Below are 22,942 nucleotides of genomic sequence, written 5' to 3'. Positions count from 1 at the left end.
TTATGCCAGAATTGACTGACTTTGGTTGCAAGTTCTCCCAAAACCACTTGTGCCAGCTAAGAGGAGACAACCCCTGCACACAAAGATCTCTCCCCGCTGTAGCACTCCAGAGTTACTAACACAGCAGCAATAAAGCCTGTGGAGGTTTGTCATTGAGCCAAATACAGAGAAAATCGCCCAAATCAAGGGCAAGCTTCAAAACAGCCTCAGCTGCTTCTAAGCCTCCTAGCTAAGCATCCACACAGCAGTTACACCAGCTTAATATTTTTCATCCTCTTCTGACTCCAATTAAACATTGCAGTCAGATATGTGCTATAAGAAGTGTCCCGGGTGGAACAACATTTTCCAGTTTCTACCCTTGACAGTTTAACCACTTTGTAAAGCAAGTTCCTGAGCTCTCATTAGGAGCAAGCCAGGCTGGAGGGAGGGTGGCACAAGCACCATTTAATGCAGGTATAATTACAGGTTTCTGAGCATTTAGTGGAGTTTGAGGCATGGAGTAACACCTAGCTCTCCAGAGAGATTCCAATGTGCAGCAGGCAACAATGCTGTTCAGGACAGAATCACTGACTGCTACCATGAATTTTCCATAAAGTTAAAGTCTTGGTATTTATCAGAGAGAAGCTACCACACAAGGAAGATGCAAAAAGCCATTGCCAGTAACCCAAACGCTGTAATCCTGTCTGCACTAGAAGTAACACAGTGTGTTTGCTGAACTGGTTCAAGCCAGACCAGATAACAGTCTTCCCCACTGCTGCGGACACAGCAACATTTTCTAGTGTTTGCTGTGTCTGAACAGCCTGCCTGGCAGAGCAAAGTCCAACCAGCACTCCCCTCAGGCCCTCATGCACAGGGGACCCAAACATCTTTACTGTGGTATTTTGTTCCTCAAACAAAGCCAAGGTCTGTAATGAGCTGTTCATGGAGCTGCATGTCAATCACACAAACTGGGAATATTTAATCAGTGGCTTAATTTCAAGGATTTAAAAAAAAAAAAAAAAAAAAGCTTAATGGATCATGACTCACAGCAACTCAGTACCCTTGGGAGTGTGACCTACAATGGTCTCCTCTGCCCTCGCTGAGGCACCTCACCTACCATGGCACCACTGCCACGTTACCTAACCAGGCTTAATCTACTCCCTGCTGACGTCTCTCTGCATGAAAACAGGATCTTCTCAGGGACTCCAGATCCTCTTAAAGATCAGCTGCAGCAGCTCACTGCATGCATACCCACAGCACACCCCAGCCTTCCCACCAAGTCCAGTCTCACTGCAAGCAGCACCCTCATGATACACACACCCCATTGTCCAACGCCTGTCTTGGGGTGACTTTGTGATGTGTATCCCCTATCGCTGCCCCATGCCCAGAAATTAATTTTTTTGCCTTTCTATGCCTTTAAACTGAGCCTGAGAGGGGGGAGGAAAAACGGAGCAAAACTTTTTCAAAGCAGTTTGTTTTCATGTTCCAAGGTCACACAGAGATAGAGACACTTTTTTCAGCTGTGGCAGGAGAGCGGGAGGGAAGGGAAGCACCCGGCTTGCTTTTCTTTCCAGCCAGCTTTCAGCAGTTTTTTCTCAGCTCCTTTTCCTCCAGAGAGTTGAACTTTTGTCTTCCTGGGACTTCGTTTTTTTTCCCCTTCTTCTCTGCTGGACTGTTTCAACATCAGAATACATTGGGAGGATTTTCCACCGAGGCCTTGGCCCTGGAGGTGGGCCCACCACCCCGTCCCAGCTCCAAGGAGGGGGAGAGAGATCTACGGAAGGACTCTGAATTTTCCCCCAGGTTTCTCTCAGCAGAGCGAGAGGTTTTATCATTTAGCATTATTATCCTTTTCCTGTGTGTTTGTTAAATAAATCGTTTTTATCTCTTTCACTTTCCTTCGAGGAAAATTTTTTTTTTCCTCGAACCTGGTGGGGGAGGGGTGGTTGTGCCTTCTCTGAGAGGATGTATTTCTAAATTTGGCCAAACCGGAACACACCAAATGCCCTTACCGAGCAGAGCAGAGCAGGTACCCCCAGCAACAGGTAGTAAGTGAACAAATCTAGCTCAGATTTGCTTCACAAAGCCTTAAGATCCTGCGTAGTCCTTCCCACGAGTTGCCAAGCATCACTATTATAGCTGCTTGGCAGCTCAGTTGCTATGCCAACATGATGCAGATTTTCCTAAGAAACTCTGTTTGGAGTTGGCAGCTAGAGACAAAAGGCAAAATCGGCACATTTTAGGAAAAAAGGCCCTACTACCTACGTCAGAGGAAAGGAGAAAGCTAATGAGGTTAAAGCTGATTTTAAGCAGGGTATTAATTACAGGACAGTGAGCTAAGAAGGAGAGACAGATTACAAATGAAGTTTATACCAGTAATTCAGGTTATAATGACAAAGGGAACTTAAACAAGTATTAAGATTTTATATTTCAGCTAAAAAATTCCTGGTAAAGCTGGAAATGCTCAAGAGCCAGGCAGCTCTCCAAAGCTGCAGGGATCAGTGCTGCTGCGACACTGGTGTGGGGTCACTGCCCACATCTCAGCACACACAGAGCCAGTCCCACTGCCCCAGCCCCTGCGAGCAGCAGCACACTCAGCCCAGGGCTTCAGGGGCCAGCTACAGACAGTACATCCCTCATTAACACTGTCTATTCCTGATCAAACCAAGGACAGGGCACAGAGCTCCAAATGAAGTCGCTCCTCCTTGATATTTCCATCCACCAATTCTGCCACTGAAACGACACATTTTTGAGCCATGTGGAGCCAGCCTGGCTAATACCCTCTGTAGTTTCCTTGATGACAAGAAAAGTGAGCCGTGAAGTAAGACAAACCCAGCTCTTTATCCCTTTAGCAAACTGATTTTCATTTTATTTATAGGATTTGGTTCTTTTTAAATGCTGCACGAGTTACCAATTTCCATACCCTGCCATTCCAACGCTAACCTTTCCAAGCCATTTGTATTCTTCTAGGCATCTGCTTCATAACTGGTTTACTACATCAGCTCCAGAACATACCTCCCAAGGGATGGAAAGATGCAGCCATACAAGGAGCAGGAAAGTATGCTGTTTAATTTTGAATTTTCTTTGCTAAAAAAAAGGCTCTAAAAATATCAAGTGCCAGCAAGCGTCACAGTCACGTAACATCCTCCTTCAGAGGCAAAACAGCTTTCTGGGCTCCAACCCTATTGCTAGAAGGTTTCGCTGGGTTCTGCTGACTTGGTCTTTTTTAATTTCTGGAAACTAGCTTATAATTAATTGGACAGTACAGAAAGTCCTCACAAAGCACAGAGAGCATACGGTGTATGAAGGAGGGGAGTTAATGATTTAAGAGACCCCAGCAGAGGAAAAGAGCTGCAACCAGCCAAGGCAACCAGGGGAAGGATGGAGACCAGGCACAGCAGACAGCACTATGTGGTATTTGACATAAAGGTAACTAGGAAAGATGACCTGTTCCACTGACAACACACAGATCCAAAGTTACAAGTCCAGATGGTGACGTCAGGAGCAGATCATGCCTGTCTCCTGTGTACACAGATCCAGGGCCAACATAACACATTTGCAATCAGGATTTTATCCCGTATTTGCAAAAACAGCCTCATGTTGGAACAGCTTCAAACAGGCAAACATCTGAGGAGGAACATACCATCAACAAGTGAAGACTGAAGAGCCAAGGCCAGGAAGCCCCTCCAGTCAAATTTATTGATACACATCAATTCCTTACAGAAACCCCAGTATCAGGTGTCATATTTTGTGTGTTTTTATAAGAGAAGTAGTAACAGGTGTTTTTACAAAACAAAGTGGTCTGCCAGTCCAGAGACTGCTCCCAAGGTCACAGCCAGACAGTGGCAGAGAACAAAAGCCCCCACATTTTCTATAAACACCAAATAACACTGTTTGCTCACAGTGGTTTATTATCTATCCCTAAGGCTGTACGAGACTTTTCCCAACACTTCTCCTTCAGACAGGTAATTGGAACACTGATACCTGATCAAGCACAAACAAGTCAAGCATCTTAAGAAGTTACTGTCCATCAGCTGAGCCATGGGCTGGATGAAGCATTAGCCAGCCCGAATTGCAAGGTGAAACCTATCTGCATAATGCTCAACAGAAGAGCTTTACTCTGCGTTTTACTTTACAATCAGGGCAAGCTAAAATTACAAAGTCACAACCTCCTGGTAGATGGGCAGTTAATTCCTAAGATGCAATAACTCCATTTTACCACATCCTTATCCTCTAGGTATTTCTCTATTAGCCAATCCTAGGGTTCCTATGCAGCAGAACTTCCCAGGGTCACACAGGAAAGAGGAGATTGGTATCAGCTTTCAGAGAAAGCTTTATTTCCAGGTGTGAACAGATGGACTCCCCCTGACTGAGAGACCATTGTTCTCTGGAAGACACCAGAGATTTTCAGCCCTGTAATTCCAAGGTTTTCATCACCACTTCCTTCAGTTCTGAGCCTCTGTCCTTCTTCAACCTCTGTGCACCAAAGTCCTCCTCAAAATGCGCATGTTCATCTTTTGGAAGGGGATGCAGAGTGCTAACTGCGAAGGATACATATGAAGGCAAAAGTCCCTGCAGATTTTTCAGTCTGATTCAAGCAGGGAGTGGCTTCTGCTCCCCGGAATGCGAAATGCCGCCCTGTCTGTTTCCATTCAAAACAGCAGCAGAACAGATATTAATCCCCTCTACAATCTAAACCTGTTCATCCCTCATTTTAAAGAGAAAGCTCATAGCAACAACCGTGCCAAATTCCCTGTCAAATAAACTGGATGCTGAAAGTCACACACCCCTATCTCTGCTGCAGCCCTTCAGTATTATCCTCACCTCCCACCCTTCACAGGCCTTATGCCCAACTTCTTCTCCCCTAATCCCAGGTCACACCCTTGGTTTTAAACCACACGTAGTCAGAGCTGACTGCACCATCCTCAGGGGACACAGACAGCACTTCCTCCATTAAATAAGTCAGAACTGCAGTTGGCCAGCACTGTGCTGGGAGCTCCGGCACTAAACTAATCAGCTTTTGTTCGCCTCCCCCCAGACAAAGCCTCACCATTTATTCTCTGCCAACTGCGCACCCCCACTACCTCCCCACTCTCCCACCCCCTGGGAACTTTCCATCCTCACGCAGATTTTAGCCTCTCCCTTATGCGACCCGCTCCCCAGCGACAGGCTTTACTCTCTTCCGGGCTCTGCCTTTTGAGCCTCATTTGCTCAAAACATGCAAGTTTTACCAAAGGCTTGCAAAATTACCAGAGAATGACTCCAGAACATTTTAGGATGCAGTTGATTCTTTGCCGGTCTCCAGTGTAAGGGTGGGACTCGCCACTAACCTGTATTATCATTCCCTGCCCTCTCAGTCATGCTTCTTACAAGTTGCCCAGGAACCCTGGAGGCCCCCATATTCCCCCATGCCCCTAAACAGCACTTTTCTCCCACACTTTGAACATCATGTTTGGAAGGTTAGATCACCTCCTCTCTTCAGTCACTCCCCTGCCCCCCCCCGCCCCCTTCCTTTCTAGCAAGCACACGCGTTGGACTCTGCTCCTTTTTCCTGTTCCTCTCCCCCCTCCCCAAATTCACACACACAGCTACTCACACACTCCACCTGCAATACCCCTTCTCCCAGCAGACCACACACTCCACTGTCATGTGCACCAACCCCTCCTCAGGCCCCTGGATATCCCATTACCTTTGGAAAATGCTCTGCGGGTCCAACCACCAGTAGGATAGTTGGTCTCCTTTCAGTGGGATCAGTCCCTCTGTCCTGTGTCTTCCCCAACACCTTTGGCCCTTTCTCCCCGGGGCCTGGAAGTGGGGTGGTGTTTCTGGCCTCATCCTCTTTTTCATCTGCAGGACCTTGGCATATGGCCCTGGGAAGGAAGCTAGACAGAAAATGCCACAAGGTCTGCAGCATTGCTGCTCCAGCGAGCATCCCGGGCAGGGAAACCCTGCGCGCTCAGGAGCTGCCCGCTGCCAAGGATGATGTGACTGCACTACCAAGCACCCCCAAGACGGGAATCGGCACGGCAGCCAGCGGGAGGTTCAACCCAGCGACTCCACAGGCTCAGATTCTTTACAGACCGCTCCTGCGGACGCTTCCTGCCTTTAGAAATTGCTGCTACTGCAGTCGTGCCTGGCCTGACAAGCAGCTCATTGTACCAGAGCCTCAGAAATCTGATGGCAACAGACAAAGCACAAGCCCCCTGGCACGGAGAAGCCGAGACGCTGCGCTTTGGAGACTGCCTGGACAGAGAAGCCGAGACGCTGCGCTTAGGAGGAAAGCTAAAGATGAGCCTCTCCGAGAAGAGCTTCTCAGAGCTGCCAACTGAGCCGCGCGTCCCGGCTCATCCCAACGGCAGCCCAGGCGAGCAGCGAGGCTGAGCAGCGATGCTGAGCACCCAGGCTGCGTCCCCACTGCAGCAGTGCCCAGCCAATCCTCGCTCCCAACACTGCGCTGCTCCGGAGCACGGCAGCGCGCGCAGCCGGCCGGGAGCGCGCCCTCGGCGCGGGAGGCCGCCCGCAGGAGAACGCGCCTGCCGGCCCCTGGGCAGCCGGGCAGCGGCCGGAGCATGGAAGGCACTGCCCCAAAGCAAGGAGCAGCGTGCGAGGGATGTGTGTAGCTCCGCAGCTCCAGCTGCAGCTCTTTGTTACGGCAGCAGATGGTTCTGCAGAGAGAAGCCGGCTTTGCCCAGCCATGGCCGCATTAACCTCTAAGTGCACTCTCTCTCCCCGGTCTATTATAGTCTCATCCGTGCCTACAATAGCTCTTTGGTGCTGCATTGTGCTGCTGCCTTTGGCTCCCAGCACAGCGTTTACGGCCATTCATCAGTGCGAGAGCTGTGCTTAAACCATCGCTGGTTGGTCGGCTGGCCGAGCTCTGCTGGAGGAGCCTTGAGCCACCTAGTCAAAGGTAGGACCAGCCAGAGCAGGACTGCAAGGAGATAGTAATAGATACGCACAGGGACAGATAATACTGCTTGGACTTCTACAAGAAATAGCACACTTTCCTCTGCTGCCACAGCAGCAGCTGTTCATTGACTGGCGAGGCTGTATCAGCCTCCCACCAGAACCCACCCTGGAGGAACCCAGCAGCATGTTCCATTTTACAGTTCAATTTACTTCATATTCCCAAATTCTTTGTGTCCACAGAGGGCACTGCATGCCTCACTTCCAAAATACTGTGACTCTTCCATAACTTCGGGGGTTTTAAGAGGCAGAAATGAGTAGAGACCCCACAGGTTCCATCACCAGGGGCTCCCTACCCAACACAGAACAGCAAGAGCAAGCGAAGGACCTCAGTTTCCAGCTTTTGAGAGTGACAGACTGCAGGAAACTTCTAGTATACAGATGTCAGATGTGAAAATACAATCCAAAATCTAAAAAGTCTGAGAGCTAAGCTGCACATAAATTTTGAGATGAACATCACTTTCGGGAACTTGCTATCATTGAATTCCTGTAACAAATCTAAGTAATGGAAAACGTGAGAGACAAGTACATAGAAGACATCACATTAAAAAAATTCTTCTGCAAATACACCAGAATTACTTAAGAAGAAAAAAATGCTTTTTAATCACGAGGTCGATGCACAGTATGCAACAAAGTTTTTTATCTTAAAATTTGACACATACCAAAAAATAACCACACAGAACAAATTTACAGAATTATGGGACAGTAACACTGGGGTGGGGGTGTGGGAAAGCCGTGTCTCTCTCCAAAGAATGGCACAGTCTGGTTCTAGTTGGGATGCAGTCAGCAGCTCAGGCACAGGCAGAAAAGACTGAGGAATTCTTGTCATGCCTCCATTACCTTGAGCTGCTGCTAGTCATCACAGTTACAAGCACAAAAGTTAAACTATTTTCTAACACGTAATAAATCAGATCCTTTAAGATGACATTTGGAAATTTTTAATGATCTCAAGTCAGAGGAACAAAGCAGATTTTCTGAACTGGGCATGGTTCTTCAAAATCAGTTTCTATTAGCCTAAGGCTGTGGTTTCACAAGCAGCTGTGAACTAATCTGAAGCTTACTGCCACTACAAGTCACCTCACACATCCACTTAAGCCCTGCACTTACCTTGCTCCCATGCTCCTCTGACAACCTCATTAACCCAGCCAGAAATCTGCAGAGCTTTTTGCTGGGGTAACCAGTTGAGGCTACCCATGGATGGGGTCCAAAAAAGTGTGGAAAGGGCATCTGAGCTGCCTGCAGCAACAGGCAGGCTGCCATGCCACTCACCCAGCTACAAGTCATGATACAGAAGGCAAAGCACCCAAATTAGAACTTGGAGATTTGTCCTCTGTGGTCACTTAATACTCACAAGGCCCCATTTAAGAGCAGATGTTACCTGACACTGTTGGAATTGTTCCCCTGCATTAGTATTAACATTAGAGGTGTGTGCACATCAGGGACCCCCATCTTCCTTTGTTCACGCAGAGATTTCATAAGAAAATAATAATCTGTGCAAGAAACTACATGCAATGCTTCCTTGGCCTCTGCCCTCAGTAAAGGAAACCCCAGATGAATTCTGCCACCACACTAATTTCACACAACTCCTTGAGAACAGACGGAATTTTCTAATCATATTTAAGAAAAAAAAAAAGCATTTTATTTTACCAAGTGGGGAATTTTATTAGCTCAGAATAATAAACCTAGTAACAGCAAGATGATTATAGCTAGAAGCAAGACAACTGCACTCCTACAGGGAAGTTGTAGGGAAGTATTACCCTACCAACACAAACCATAAAGCCAATCATTCACACATAAAATAGATGTAATAAATACTGTGAGTCCAGCGTGAAAGGTGACACAAAGGAACACGAGGAGCAAGAATTCACTGAACACCTAGGCCACAGTGAAACAGCTTTCCCAACCTCAGCTTCATTAGAAGACAGCCATTTCTCCAATTCCAGCCATTTGCATGATCCAGACCTGGGATTTAAGGCAGAAAAAGCAGGAGGGGTGATCTGAATTCTGGCTTTCAGCCAGCACACCAGTCACTTGGGGACAGAAGGCGCCTGTGGCAGCTGGCCTCAGAGCCCTGCACACCAAAATGGACAGTCATTAGACAGCCTGAGGAGAAGCTGACAATAAAGAGACAATAATCTATCCAAATGGAGACAAAAGAGAGAGAGAGAAAAGCCACGAGACTGACATGTTTTGCTCAATTGAAGTATTTTCCTCAGTACTGCAGGCTGGCAGAGGGAGGTTCCCTGTAAGCCATAGAACTAAGGTATATTGTATCTTTTTCAGCCACATCAGTTTTCAGACAGACACTTGCCTTTTCTAGGCTGGTATACCTGGCAGAAATTCACTTTTGCTTTAAGATGGTTTCTAGAAGACTTTTGGGTAAATGCACAGCGTTTTCCTGCAAATATGTGGGCCTCATCACTGACGACTTGCTTACATGTAAAAAATGTGAGAGGAAGGGCAAAAAGAAAAGGGGCCAGAGGGGAGTGAGCTGTGCTGGGAGCAATGACCCTTTTCCTCCTCCAGCACAAGGAGAGTTGCTGGCAGTCTCTGGTTCCTTAGGTGACCCTGCAGGAATGAGCAGTGACTCATCTCCTTTGGGAGCCTCCTGGAAGCATCCCAGGGAGCCCTGCTGCCTACACCGTGTGCCACCCAGAGATAGCACCCAGCCCCCAGCTAGGATGGGCCACCATGACTCCACCAATTACCTCTTATCTTTTCACACGTAATTTCTGAAAGAAGAAAACTAAGTATGTCACTACTTCACACCTTTTAGAAAGTTGAGGTTTACCCTGCACGGTGCTTCTCGAACCATGACATAAAATCTAAACGTCTTGGCCACTGCTGCTTAAATAATTAAACTGTCTGGTGACATTCAAGTACATTCATATATTAAGGTGACACAGCATAGCTCAGGGAACACTACAAAGAAACCCAGGTCTCCTTGTTACAGGAACCCGGGCAGAAGCAATTAGCTACCCAAGCAGATATATTCAGGCATCCACAGCCAGTGCCAAATAGAAAAATACAGAGAGAGCTGGCCAGGGAGGGGGAGCACAGAGCCACTGCCCAGGACAGAGAGTTCCACCAAGGTCATATCATATTATATGAAGAGCAGGGATTAACCAAGAGACAGGGCATCCTTAGTACTCAGAAATTAGAAAATCAACTTCTTGCTGCACCGGATAGTTAAGCAGGAAAATAGGTAGTGAGAAAGGATGGCCCTGCAGCAGCCCGGGCCCAGACCTGCCCCCACACGGTTCTCCTCAGGCTAAACAATGTAGGTTCGCATACCAAGCAGCTTTGCCTTTCCAAGGAACTCATGATCTAAACATTTCAACAATTTCTCTAAAAGCAGAATTCTCCACTGCAAACCACTTTAGCTGCCAGAAGCTCCCCTGAAGCTCATGACATGTGAGCTGGAAAAACTCAAGATATCTCCACTGCCTTCCCAAATGGACATGAGTTATCACAGCTATGCTTCTCCACCCGAGACAAAGACTGAGCCATCATTAAACTGTGCTCATGTCCCACATTCACAGGGACAAATATAGCAATAGGACATGAACAAGAACAAAGACTCCCATTTGCTACAAGTAGGGCTGTAGGAAAAAAGCTCCCTCCCCCTTCTCCTCCTCCCAACACCGTATAATGTTATACTATGTGCAACCAAGAGCCCAGGGCTGCAGCACCACCATTTTGTAGGGCTTTTAAACAAGAGACCAAGTCCTTATTATGGCTTTGATGTCATTTTATTAATGCTCACCAGCCATTTAAGGGTTCTGCTCAATATTCAGCTAGATTAAAAATAAAAATTAAAAGAAACAGTAAGTATGCTGAAGTCTGGAGTTTTTTACTTGCCGTCATCTCAGTAATCTGAGAAGTCCCTGAAAGGAGGTTTTAGCCACCTGGAAGCTGACCTCTTCTCTGAGGCAACCAGCAACTGGACAAAAGGAAATGGCCTTAAGACACGCCAGGGGAGGTTCAGGTTGGACATCAGGAAGCATTTTTTCCACGGAAAGGTTTGTAAGGCATTGGCCTGTGCTGTCCAGGGAGGTCACCATCCTTGGAGGTGTTCTCGAAACAACTCAATGTGACACTTAGTGCTATGGTTTAGTTAATAGGGTGGTGTTGGGTAAAAGCTTGGACTCTGTCTTGCAGGTCTTTTCCAACATTAATGATTCTAATAAGCCAGTGCAGATGCGGACAAGAAGGTATGTCCACTACAGGCATTGAGCCTGGTCACTAAAAAATGCCCCACAGAACACACTGAAAGACCAAAGCACTGCTGCATATTCTACACAGGCACAACCAACTGCTTTGGATGAGTTTTGTTTTTTCATTCCTCTCAGGCTGAGGGGTTCCTACAGGCATTCATTTCCCTACAAAATTCAGAACAGACCCCATCCTGCAGGAAGTAATACTGTGAGGCCACATCAGTGATATTCAGGATGCCTTTCTAGAAGAGAGACTCTTACACAATGCTGACATTTAAAATTTATATGCTCTAGTCAAAGTTGCACCTACATCTCTCAAAGGTCAGCCAGCAGCCCTTGGTGGTTAGCACTGCACAAATAGGACAAAGGTCTCTGCTAAATAAACCAGAGAATCACCAGACTTCTCCAATTTTCTGCAAAACAGGACAAAAAACAAGCCTGGAAGAGCAAACATCGCTCAAGAGTTGTATACCTGGTCCTATATGTACATGAACATAAAGCAACACTTGTCTAATCTGCAATTGTTTGTTTATATGCACAGGAAACATGCAGGAGCAAGTTTCTCCTGTGCATATTTGCATTTAAAACCTGCTTCCCAACCTCCCCTCTGAACATCGAGTGGACACATACTGCCCATTTCACACATTAATCACACTTAGGCAGGGCTGACCAGAGACCAAGTTTGGGTAAAGACTTTCACCAAGATAGTCTGAGATTCCCTGGTCCCCCAGCACCCCTCTTCTCCCTGCTGCCCCTCCCTGCAAGACCTCTGGGTTCTGGCAGAGTGACAGCCTCGGGCGGCTGGGGTGCCAGCCCATCTCCCTGACATTCCCCATCCCAAAGCTCTCACTGTAGGGGCTGCTGGCCAAGGCTATTAATAACCAACACTGCACCCAGAAGTCTCCTTTGTGCCAAAGCCAAGGCCTGTCTTCTCAAAGTCTTTTCTGCAGCTGTCAAGAACTCACAAAGAGTTTATTTAATTACAAAGAGTTCATTTGCGTCTTCAGCCTAACTCAGAGAAGGCAACAAACCCCAAATTCATACCAACTAACCACTCATCACAGATTGAAAGTTTTATCTACGATTAAATCACTGACCAACAGTTCTGCTCTTGCTCAAGTGCATGAGAACAGGGCCTCCATCAAACCACACATTTCATAATTTACAAAGAGCAAAAACAGGTTTCCACACCCTACAGACCCAGCAAATATGATCTATTTTGTTTATTATTTTAATAAACATTATTCATGAATGTGTGAATTTTATTAACATGTTCTTGAAAATGGTTTCACCTTGTATTACAACTGGTTTGGGATATCCACAAAGGGTTATCCTTTGGGATTAGTAAGGAGATGGGTGGATGAGAAGTTGTTGGCAGCACAAGGAAGGCTATCAACTGTAATATCAAACTGTAACAGTATTTGTCTGATACAACCTCGTGTTGCTCAACCCTTCAGGATGAATTACAAAGGCCCAGCTAAAAGCCCCACAAGTGCCCCAGCAGGATTCAAGACACATACACCATGAAAATGTGATAATGCATAAATGTATATAGGTTTGGAGATATATTGAGAGATCTAAATGAGATCTGGAGAGATATTCCAGTCCAAATTACACAACAGTGTTAGAATTTTGCTCTTTTTATCATAAACTGACTTTTGTAACACAATAAAAACTTGGGTCCTCCAATTCCAGATGGCTGTGAATGGAAAACAGGTGAAAGCATCATACTGGAAGAAGTCCCTGCTTCCTCTGCCACTTACAGTTGCTAAGAATTGCAGTATATTGCACACAGTATAAAACAGAGTATCAAAAGTGCTGAAGAATAAAACAGTTACAGAAATAGAGCCTGAAAAGAAGAATTAGATAACATCATGACAGAAGATAAGTACTGATCAGAAGCAAGATTAAATTTTTTTACAATTGCAACTGCTACAGTAGAAAGAGTTTCTCAATCCATCCACAGAGTCACTAGCAAAAGGGCTAACTGATCTATTATCCCAGAATGGCATGGACACGGCTGGAAGAGTCCAGGGACACACTTAAAATGCAAAGTTGTTCGGAGGAAAGGCCTGAAGCAAACAGAACACTGCAGAGTCCAGCTGCAGCAGCACAGCTTTGCTTCTTCAGTACATGGGAAAAGTGCAAAACAGACCTTGTGGGCAAGTTTGGACAGCCAGGACCTGGAGATCAAAGAGGAGATACGAGGCTAAGGAAGAAGTGATGAAAGCAGATTTCAGCTGCCTGGGAGCTGATGTAGTTTCCCATGGGGAAGCTGATACCAAGGGCGCAATCACAGTCACATATATGAACTTAGGAAGGCAAAGTATCACAAAGCCAATGAGGACATCATTGTTAGAGCAGAGGCAAAGAGGACATTTGGGACTGAAAAGAGAAAAAGGTTATGTTTTCTCTGTTTCTTAAAGTGAACTAGTCCAGCAGAAGATGCTCAGCACCACTACAGAAGAGGCAGCTGCAGACAAAGTTCACCACTTCAGTCTGTCTCTAGGCAGCTGGGATTAATCCCACCAGTTCAGACTGTCTGGAACTTCAGCAGCAGAGATGAGGTTTTGGAATGGCACTCCAGCCCTGCAGTTAATCAGGATCAGTAGGAAAACAGTTATATTAGCAAACACACAAATATTACCATCACACATTCTTTCAGCAATAGGACATCTCCAGATACCAAGTAGGAAACAGTTCTGATTCACCGTATTTCCATTAAGTGTATATTTCCAGCTCCATAGGTCTATATAAAGTCAGAAAGCAACAGTAACAGGACATTGACCATTCCAGAGGTAGATGAAATTTAGCAGTAAAAGACTATCCCTTCACACAGTAGAAAAAAAAAAGGCTTTTTAAAAATTCTTCATATGGTTATCACTTTACTGCCTAAACAGAGTGAAGTATGTGGATTGCTTCATGCTGATCAGTGCAAACAAGCATTTCGTTACAAGGCTCACTGGTTTGGCACACTGTATTTGTCAGCTGGTTTAAAGATTACAGTATGGGTTAAAAAAAAAAAAAAAAAGCAAGCATCATTTACATAAACAAATTCCACCTCAAAGGACATCTGAGTACAAGCCTTCTCTCCCCCACCACAGAAAGTGGCCTCTAAAAGAAAGGGCAGCAATTTTCCAAGAATGCCACAAAGGATTTTATCTCAGCAAGAACTCTCAAGCATTGAAGGAGCCAAAATATTGCTCATTTTCTTTTCAAGTTCAGCCCAAAAGTTATTGTTACCACAAGGACTTTTAGCCTACTGACGCAGCTCAGATTGGCGATAACCTCACTTTACGAGCCCAATGCTCCATCTGCTCCCAAACGCTGGAAGGCAACTCCCATATCAAATGTACTGCTGCATGGAAGGAAAAATAAAGTGCACCAGAGGCACCAAGTAATTTACTAATCACAAGCAATCCATGTGATTTATACCTAAATTGGTCTCCAAACACCATGCCCAATAAATCAGAAAGGTTTTTCATCTTGACACTTAAGCACTTTTCGCGAGCGTGACCTCACATTAGTTAAGCGTTGAGGTGCCATAATTAGCTAAGGAGGGAGCAGAAAAAAGACTGACTTATTAATAGAACTGCCTGGGAAACAGGAAGTTTATTTGATTTCCCTAAAAACTGCACAACATGGAAGTTTGCTAGCCAGCTGAGGGCTGTTCCCACATTTTTAACTGGAACTTGAGAGTTTTGAACTCTGCATCCTCACTCTCAATGGTTTTTACCCTGCTGAAGGGGATGCTCTACCATACTAACAATGCTTTGCAAACTCCAGAACGGTTTGGGTTGAAAAGGACCTTAAAGAGCACCCAGTTCCAACCCCCTGCCATAGGCAGGGACATCTTCCACTAAATCAGGTTGCTCAGTGCCCCTTCCAGCCTGGGCTTCCAGGGATGGGGCAGCCACAGCTCCTCCGGGCAACCCGTGCCAGGGTTTCACCCCCCTCACACTACTGATGTGGAAGAGGAGGCAGAGGAAGCAAAGGGCTGAGGTACAATACTGACAGACAAGGGCTTCAGCAGAAAGACAGGACTGTTAAGCAGCATCCAGCCAGCACTTCCCTCCGGCAGCGAGTTCCAGTTCCCGCAGAATGCTTCCTCTGTGCCGCTCCCGCAGCGCGCCAAGCAAAGAAACTCTCTGCTGGGAAGTAAAAACGCAGTTTGTTTTAAGGTGCTTCTTCCTGGGCTGGAGACTGTTAGGCTGGATTGAATTACATGCATGGAAAGAGAAGGGAATGCAAACCGAGGCAGGCATGCAGGCATAAGCACAGAACATTCTGGGTTATGAGGGTCTTTTGCCAGAGGTCAAGGATTGGGCCCCACAAGTGGCAGCAGGTCAGTGTCACAGGCATGCACAGGTGACTTGTGGTACAATCAGTATTAGGTACCCAAACACACCCAGCAGAAAACCCCCATGGCACTCATGTTATTTTTTAGAAACAGCACAACCAAACTACTCACAAGATCACACTGACAAGGAATTCTTGTATTTTACACCAGCAAGGAAGATGCCGACCAAAAAGAAATGTTAGAAGTTAAGATGCTGGAAATTCAAAGTTAGAAAGGAACTAGAAATTCAAAGTTAGAAAGGACTGTGCAAGTAAAGCACTCAAACTGGGGCACCACTCCCAGAACAGGGAGAGAATACAAACTGTCACTTGAATTAAATATCTTTTCAGTGAGTCAGAAGTTGTTCTTAAACTCTTCTTCCTTCCTGCAGGACTCAGGCACTCTGTGGTGGCACATCCCTGGCTGCGCCCATGTGTTTATCTCCTATCTTCACATGATACTCAGCTTTTTCATGGCCCCGCACATAAAATACAAGCGACTAGGCAGGGACAAACTGTGCAGCACTGAGGACAAGCCCATTCATCACAGACATGTGAATTACACTAATCACGGTTAAATACAGCAGCATCACATTGAACCTTGGAACCCTCAGTGTACAGCATCACACACAGCGGTGTGAGCACAAAAGGCTCCCAATACTGAAAGAGAAAGCCAGTGCTGCATGTTTTATGTACTCCATGTGCAAACTGTACAGTACAGTAGCCTCCCTACATTCTAAGGTATTTCCAAACCCTTAAAATAAACGAGTCTGGCATAAGCCATCCTGGGCAAACATGAGTAGCAACACGGTGCCAGACTCATATGAGGAAAACGGTGATAGAATGAAACCTGCACAATACTCTTGACTACAGAATCGCTTCCAAAGGACCTTTCACAAGTGTAAGTCAGAATGCAAGTTGTCCTAAGTCCTGGAGAAAGGCGATTTCCTTTATGGTTTTTTCTGCCGAAATACTATGGTTTTATTCTTATTAATTACGGGCAGTTAATACCGTCCATGCCTACAGGTGGCAAGCAAGCCGATTCCTCCGGGTCTAGTGTGCAAGCCGGCAGGGGGCCTTTGAGGCCAGGACCCTTGGGGAGCGGAGCGGCCGTGTCGCATCACACAGCCCCGCTCTCGCTCGGGGATCAGGACGCTAAAGGGACGCAGGTTCTGCGATGGTGCTAGAATGCGCAGGTGCCACCGCTGCCCCGGCCAGACACATCTGGAAGGTCTCCAGAGTCCACGTCCTGCTCGCGAGACGAGCACGGAGACGGCTCCGGAGTGGATACGGGACGAGGGGAGCGGCCAAAGCCTCCCTCACCCCCGGAACGCGGGACCGCTTAGCCCCGCCGGGCCACATCCCACCGCCCGCCGCCGCTCACCCGCAGATCCAGCTCGGTGCGGTGCAGCCCGAGGCGGCCCAGCCCCACGGCCAGGTCGTGGATGCAGAGCGCGCCGTCGCGGTTCACGTCGAGCTTCTGGAACAGGGTGCGGAGACGCCGGTCCTGCTCGGAGGCCTCGCACAGCGACCGCCCGCAGGACCCTGCGCTCCCCCCGCCGCTGCCGCCGCTCTCCACCGCTGATCCGTGCGGGGAGCCGCATGGGCAGAGAACGCCGCTCACCACGGGGGAGGCGAGCGAGCGCCGCGCCCCCGGCATGGCTACGCCGGCACAAACCCCCACCGCCCCTCACGCCCGCGGCACCGGCAAATGGCGCCGCTTCCGCCTTCGCGCCACGCGCCGCCGCCGCCACGTGACGCCCCTGGCTGGCCAATCACAGCGGGCGACACGCCCCGGGCCACGCCCCTCTGCGCCCACGCGAATTTACGGATCGTGACGTCACCGAGGACGCCCTCGCCTCCACCAATCGGAAGGAAGCGCCGCGGGGTTTCGGCGCGGTGCACAGGGACCGGGGCAGGCGCACGGACCAAACCGCAATTGGCTGAACCCTTTGAGAGGGCGGTGATAAAGCGAACATCTCCAATCAGAGCGAGAGCCGGCAGTCAGTTTGAGATTGACGAACGTCGTGCGCATCCGGTAGGTTGGAAACCAGTGCGCGCTCTGGGTTGATGGACAGGAGAAGCACCCAATGGGATTAGAGCGGGGAAAATCCACGAGCAGGCCCAACCCCTCACCGGCCCCACGCAGGCCCAGTGCCCTGAGACCAGCGGCGGGGCGGGGCCGCCTCTTGGCTGCGTGATGGACAGGGCTCTTGGCCAATAATAATGCGGCACTGCAGGCGGGAGGCGGGAGAGTCATGTGACGGGCAGCCGGGAGGGCCAATCAGGCGTGGCAGGAAGAGGGGCCGATTCTGGAAGCCATTACGCCAGTGCCGCAGGGTGGGGGCCGTTGCGCGGGGCTGCCGGGCGGGCGCCGTACGCAATTTGCGTATCGTTGGCGGTGCCAAGGGGGGAACGGGGGGGGACCGAGCCCTCCGGGCCCTGAGGGGCCTCGGGGCCCCCCTGTTGTCCCCGGTCCCGGGGGTGGGGGGGCCCTGCCGCCCCTTGGCCCTGCCCAGCGTCTCCCAGGCCCCCCAGGTGTGACCCCGTGCCCCGTTCCCGGTGCCCCCCCCCCCATGGCCATGGCGTCGCCGCCGGCGCCCCCAGCCAAGAAGAGGAAGATGAACTTCTCGGAGCGGGAGGTGGAGATCATCGTGGAGGAGCTGGAGCGGGGAAAGCACCTCCTCGTCAACCACTTCAACGCGGGCGTGCCGCTGGCCGCCAAGGCCGCCGCTTGGCACGACATCCTGCGCCGCGTCAACGCCGTCGCCACCTGCCACCGCGAGCTGCCCGAGGTCAAGAAGAAGTGGTCTGACCTCAAGACCGAGGTGCGGCGCAAAGTGGCCCAAGTGCGGGCTGCCATGGAAGGAGGAGGCGAGAACCAGAACGGCGGCGGCAACGGGCCCGAGGGCGAGGACCCGGCGGGCGCCGCGGCCGCCCCGGTGATCCTCACCCCCATGCAGCAGCGCATCTGCAACCTGCTGGGAGAGGCCACCATCATCAGCCTGCCGAGCGGGGACTGCGGCGCGGGTGACGGGAGCGAGATCCCCATCACCGCGTCGGCCACCACGGTCACCCTGACCCAGAGTGAGTGCTGCTCCCGCTGGAACGCTCTGGGCTGGACTGGAGGGTCACACAGAGGCCCTGAAACCCCTCTGCGAGCAGACCCCGAGCCTTGTGTGGGGAAAGAGCCACAGAATGGTTTGGGTTGGAAAGGACCTTAAAGAGCACCCAGTTCCAGCCCCCTGCCATGGGCAGAGACACCTTCCACTAGACCAGGTTGTTGCATCCAGCCTGGCCTTGAGCATTTCCAGGTGCCCACAAGTTCTTTGGGCAAAGAAAGCCCCAACAAAAAGAAATCTCCACATCTCTGCAATGAAATGCTCCTCCCAGTCTGCCCTTGTGCTGCAGGGGAGTGGCCGCAAGACAGGCACATACTGAAAGTCAGCTTTGAGAGCTGGACTCAGCCTTAAGGACAAAGGAGTCAAGGATCCTTTGCACCTTGGGAGATTCTTCAGTCCCTCTCTGGGAACAAAAGCAGAGGGAAAAACATTTCCAGGGCTGATTTCCCAGAGAGCAGTGTCGTAAAGAGCAGCTCTTCTACCGAGAAGGGCCATTCTGAATCTTGTCTTTGCTGTTATGTCAGTCAGTTCATGCTGCTTGGAAAAATTGTTCTAAACTGGAGGTTGAGAAATTATATTGTCTAGACAGATAAGGCATTCCCTATTCCTTTGGATTGTACTGCCCAGAAGGAAGCTCGACTGAGGGTGGAGTAGACTTAAATAGGTCATTTTGTGCATGTCTGGCCCTTGTATGTTATCTCACTGAACAGGCCGTATTTTTGTGCTATTCACTGAATAGTCCTGTAGATAAAAATCCTGTATCGCAGCTACTCCTGACTCCCTTTCTGTCCTTTATTCTCAGTTCCTGCAGAGACAACCTACCACAGTCTGGAGGATGGGGTTGTGGAGTACTGCACCACAGAAGCCCCCACCACTGTCACTACAGAGGCGCCCTTGGAGATGATGGCCCATCAACACGAGGTGTCTGCCAAGCCCCAGGAGCTGAAAAGCCGCATTGCCCTGAACTCAGCCAAGCTCCTGCAGGAGCAGCGAGTGACCAATCTGCACGTGAAGGAGATTGCCCAGCACCTGGAGCAGCAGAATGACTTGCTCCAGATGATTCGCCGCTCGCAGGAGGTGCAGGCATGCGCCCAGGAGCGGCAGGCACAGGCCATGGAAGGGACACAGGCAGCACTGAGTGCCCTCATCCAGGTCCTCCGCCCCATGATTAAGGACTTCCGTCGATTTTTGCAGAGCAATACACCCAGTCCATCGGTCACCACTGACCCTGGCCAGACAGGGCAGCAAGATGGTATGATCCAGTGAAAGAAACAGTGATGGGAGGGAATTTCAGATTGATGTTAGGAAAAATTTCTTCCCTGAGAGGGTTGTCAAGCCCTGGCACATGCTGCCCAGGGCAGTGGTGGAGTCACCATTCCTGGAGGGATTTAAAAGATGTGTAGATGTGGCACTTGGGGACATGGGTTAGTGGTGGATGTGGCAGTGCTGGGGAAATGGTTGGACTTAATGATCTTAGAAGTCTTTTCCAACCTGAACAATTCTATGATTCTATAGGACATCTGCCATGCTAAAAACCTGCCCATGCTGGCAGAGGACACTTGGGACCGAGGCGTGCTGGCTCTTCTCAGTGTGAATGGCTCCCTTGGAGCCTGGCTAAGCCTGAACAGCTTTCTCTGCTAATCTTGTGCTAATCTGCCTTTTAAGACTCTCATTCAGAGCCATAGCAGGATGTGTAATAAACCAGCAACTTAATATGGGTTGTTTTAGTTCCTCGAACAATAGATTTATTTTTATTTTTTTTAAAGTTATTTTTTAATTTCTGTTTGGAAAAAATCTCTCCTAAGTATGACGCCTCTCTCTTTGTCTCTCTCTCAAGATCTATAGCCTTTAACTGACTTCTAATGTGGAGAGTTTTGTCGGGATATCAGTGCTGCAGCTGCCAAGGTACAGTGATCGTGAACCATAGCGCACACAGTGAATGCATTTCTGGCTCTTGCTGGAAGCATTTACTGGAAACATAGTACTGGATGTGGTTGAACCTTCCCTCTGCACTGAGAGCTATGGATGCTGCAGCGTGACATCCAGCCCATGCAGACCAGCACCCAGCCTCTGTGCAGTTTAAGTGCCACCCACCTCCCCTGAGGATCCCGGTGGGATTGAAACAGTGTATTCACCTCGTGTTTTATCTGCGTGCAGTCATGAAATTTCTCTATCAGCTTGGCAGATGTGATGAAAGTTTCATGTCTTGGGTACCAGAAACTCTCCTGGGATACGTCTTGGTGCAATGTCTTTATTTGTCACAGCGTAAACGCCCAAGGGCCTGGATGAGTTTCACTCAGGTGGATTGAATGGTGAAACTCCATCTCTGCCTCATCTGCATAGTTTGGCACCTCCAGAATACCTTGATCCATCAAAGTGGACCTGGACTAAGGTCCCGGACTAAGCTGCAGCCACACAGGAGTTCCCAATGTTTAGGAGTTTGTCAGCCACTGATCTGAGTGAATTTTGGGGCATTACTTGGTTCTGCTGCTGGTGGAGTTTGTTTTGTACTGTTTGGGAGCTGGAAGTGAGTCCAGCCATTCTGTGTTTGTCTGCTGGCCAGCCACATCCTGAGAAACAGAGCTGAGGTTCTCCTCACTGTCCTATACCGTTATACAGGGTAAAACATCATCACAGCCACTTCTGAAGCATTCAGGCTATGGGGCTCGGTCCTTAATGAGAAAGCTTAATTGCACAGGATGCTCAACATGATTCTCACAGACTTGCAGTAACTTCATAAACTTGTCCACTTGTACATACATGGAAGAAAACTTAGGGAAAGAAAAAAAGGAAGTGTAACTCGTCTCCTTCTACCTTGCAAAGTGGCTTACATTTAACAGGCTTGTTGCTTGCCAGGTATTACTTTTGAAATGGAACTTTTCCAGAGCTGGTATTTACTTGCTGTTAAGTCTCCTTTAGGGCTGGCGAGGGAGTGAATTTGCACAATCAAATGAAACCTTTACACAGCCTTTAATGGGGAGATGCTGATGGGAGACCCCTGGTTAGAGCAGTAGGTGAAGAGATCACCACTGTCAGTCCCTGGCCTTTACTCATCTCTTGTCTGCAAATCTGAAGGGGGAGAAAAGGACAACACAATGAGAAGGGTTTGGTCCCTGAAAGGCTCCCTTGGGACTGACACCTCCAAGCTGAGACGGGGTGGATCCTGCCTTGTCTGGTGTCTCACCACATGCGTAGCACTTGCCTGACTTCCTCTTAGACTTTGTGGAATCAAATCAATTGCTGAATTTAAATTTATTTTTAAAGTGAGAACTATGTCATATGTGTTGGTTTACCTCATTTGTGTAATGATCTCTCCTTTACAAATCTGAATTTTAATAAAAAATACGTTTTGGTAAACAGGCTGTTTCAGTTCATTGGTATGGGCCAAGGCGGAAGTGAAAATGAGTTCATGACAACAACTTTGCAACACAGAATCCTCACTGTGAAGGGACCAAGGAGAGCTGTGAACAACCACGAGTCACAGTAGCTTTTCTTCTTGTTTGTGAACCTTGTGGCCTTGTATTTACATAATTACAGTCTTTTTCAAATAATAGCTTTTACAGGCTTACCTTGGAGCACGAGTTATTTTGCAGTGTCTGACGGATTACTGAAGTACAGTAATCTCCCAACAGCTCAGAAGATGTCACAAAGCCTAAAATAATGGTAGAAATACCAGCCTTTGGCTTTAAATTGCAGTGTGCATTTTTTCAGTGACTAAGCACTTCAGCTGCGTTACTTTTCTAGAGGAGTAAACATATTGCCATCAGAACCACCCATTTTTCTTCTCTTTTCAGGATAAGTGTAGAGCTTAGTCAAGAGCCATCAGCATTCAAGTGTGTGTTCTGTGTACAGATTTTTGTCTCATTAAAAAGATGTGGCAACATTTTAAATATAGGGTGAACTGTGTGATGAGGGGCTTGGTTGTTGTTCATGAAGAGGTCATCAAACTTGGGGAGGGACAGAGAAAAGTGTCCCTTAAAACCAGGAGGAATAGGTGAACAGGACACTGACAGGGCAAACAAATACACAGGACACTCAACTGAACAGGCAACTGATGCCGAAACAGAACAAAAGCTAAGGAGTAGCATTTATAGATGTTTATTTGTTCTCTACTGTTCTTTTTGTACCTAGAGATTTGTATTCAACATCCAGACTGGGAAGGAACCATGCAGAGATACTCTGCCACAGGGTGCCTCGGAGATGAGGGTGAGCAGCATCTTCCGGCCTGCTGGGGAAAGGGAAATTTGGTGGGGGACTCTCAGTGGTGAGAAGAGAATGTTTGTGGCCATGGAGGCATCACCAAGCCGCCAGAAGCGCTTC

At 48.4% G+C, this 22,942-nt stretch overlaps 2 protein-coding genes across 3 annotated transcripts; one reads left to right on the top strand and one right to left on the bottom strand.

Moving 5' to 3' along the window:
- Positions 1 to 15,208: 15,208 nt before the first annotated feature.
- LOC309581075 (calcium-binding mitochondrial carrier protein SCaMC-2-like) lies at positions 15,209 to 17,173 on the bottom strand (the record flags this gene model as incomplete). The annotated part of the gene is made up of 2 exons (XM_082295490.1): positions 16,885 to 17,173; positions 15,209 to 15,310 (listed from the first exon to the last, which is right to left on the bottom strand). Exons 1-2 carry the CDS (start codon positions 17,158 to 17,160, stop codon positions 15,209 to 15,211), a joined length of 378 nt encoding a protein of 125 aa, XP_082151616.1. The 5' UTR covers positions 17,161 to 17,173.
- Positions 17,174 to 17,828: 655 nt separating this feature from the next.
- NAIF1 (nuclear apoptosis inducing factor 1) lies at positions 17,829 to 21,969 on the top strand (the record flags this gene model as incomplete). Of its 2 annotated transcripts, XM_082295344.1 has the most annotated exons (3): positions 17,829 to 18,587; positions 19,425 to 19,874; positions 20,460 to 21,969. In XM_082295344.1, exons 1-3 carry the CDS (start codon positions 18,077 to 18,079, stop codon positions 20,465 to 20,467), a joined length of 969 nt encoding a protein of 322 aa, XP_082151470.1. In that variant the 5' UTR covers positions 17,829 to 18,076. The 2 variants fall into 2 exon arrangements, with proteins under 2 accessions (XP_082151470.1, XP_082151469.1); XM_082295343.1 differs by lacking the exon at positions 20,460 to 21,969 and having other exon boundaries at positions 19,425 to 19,888.
- Between the last annotated feature and the right edge of the window lie 973 nt (positions 21,970 to 22,942).

The sequence above is a fragment of the Coloeus monedula genome (assembly GCF_965178545.1).
Source record: "Coloeus monedula genome assembly, chromosome: 21".
Lineage (NCBI taxonomy): Eukaryota > Metazoa > Chordata > Aves > Passeriformes > Corvidae > Coloeus > Coloeus monedula.
The sequence above is the reverse complement of the archived record's forward strand: the minus strand, read 5'-3'. Positions and strand labels throughout refer to the sequence as shown.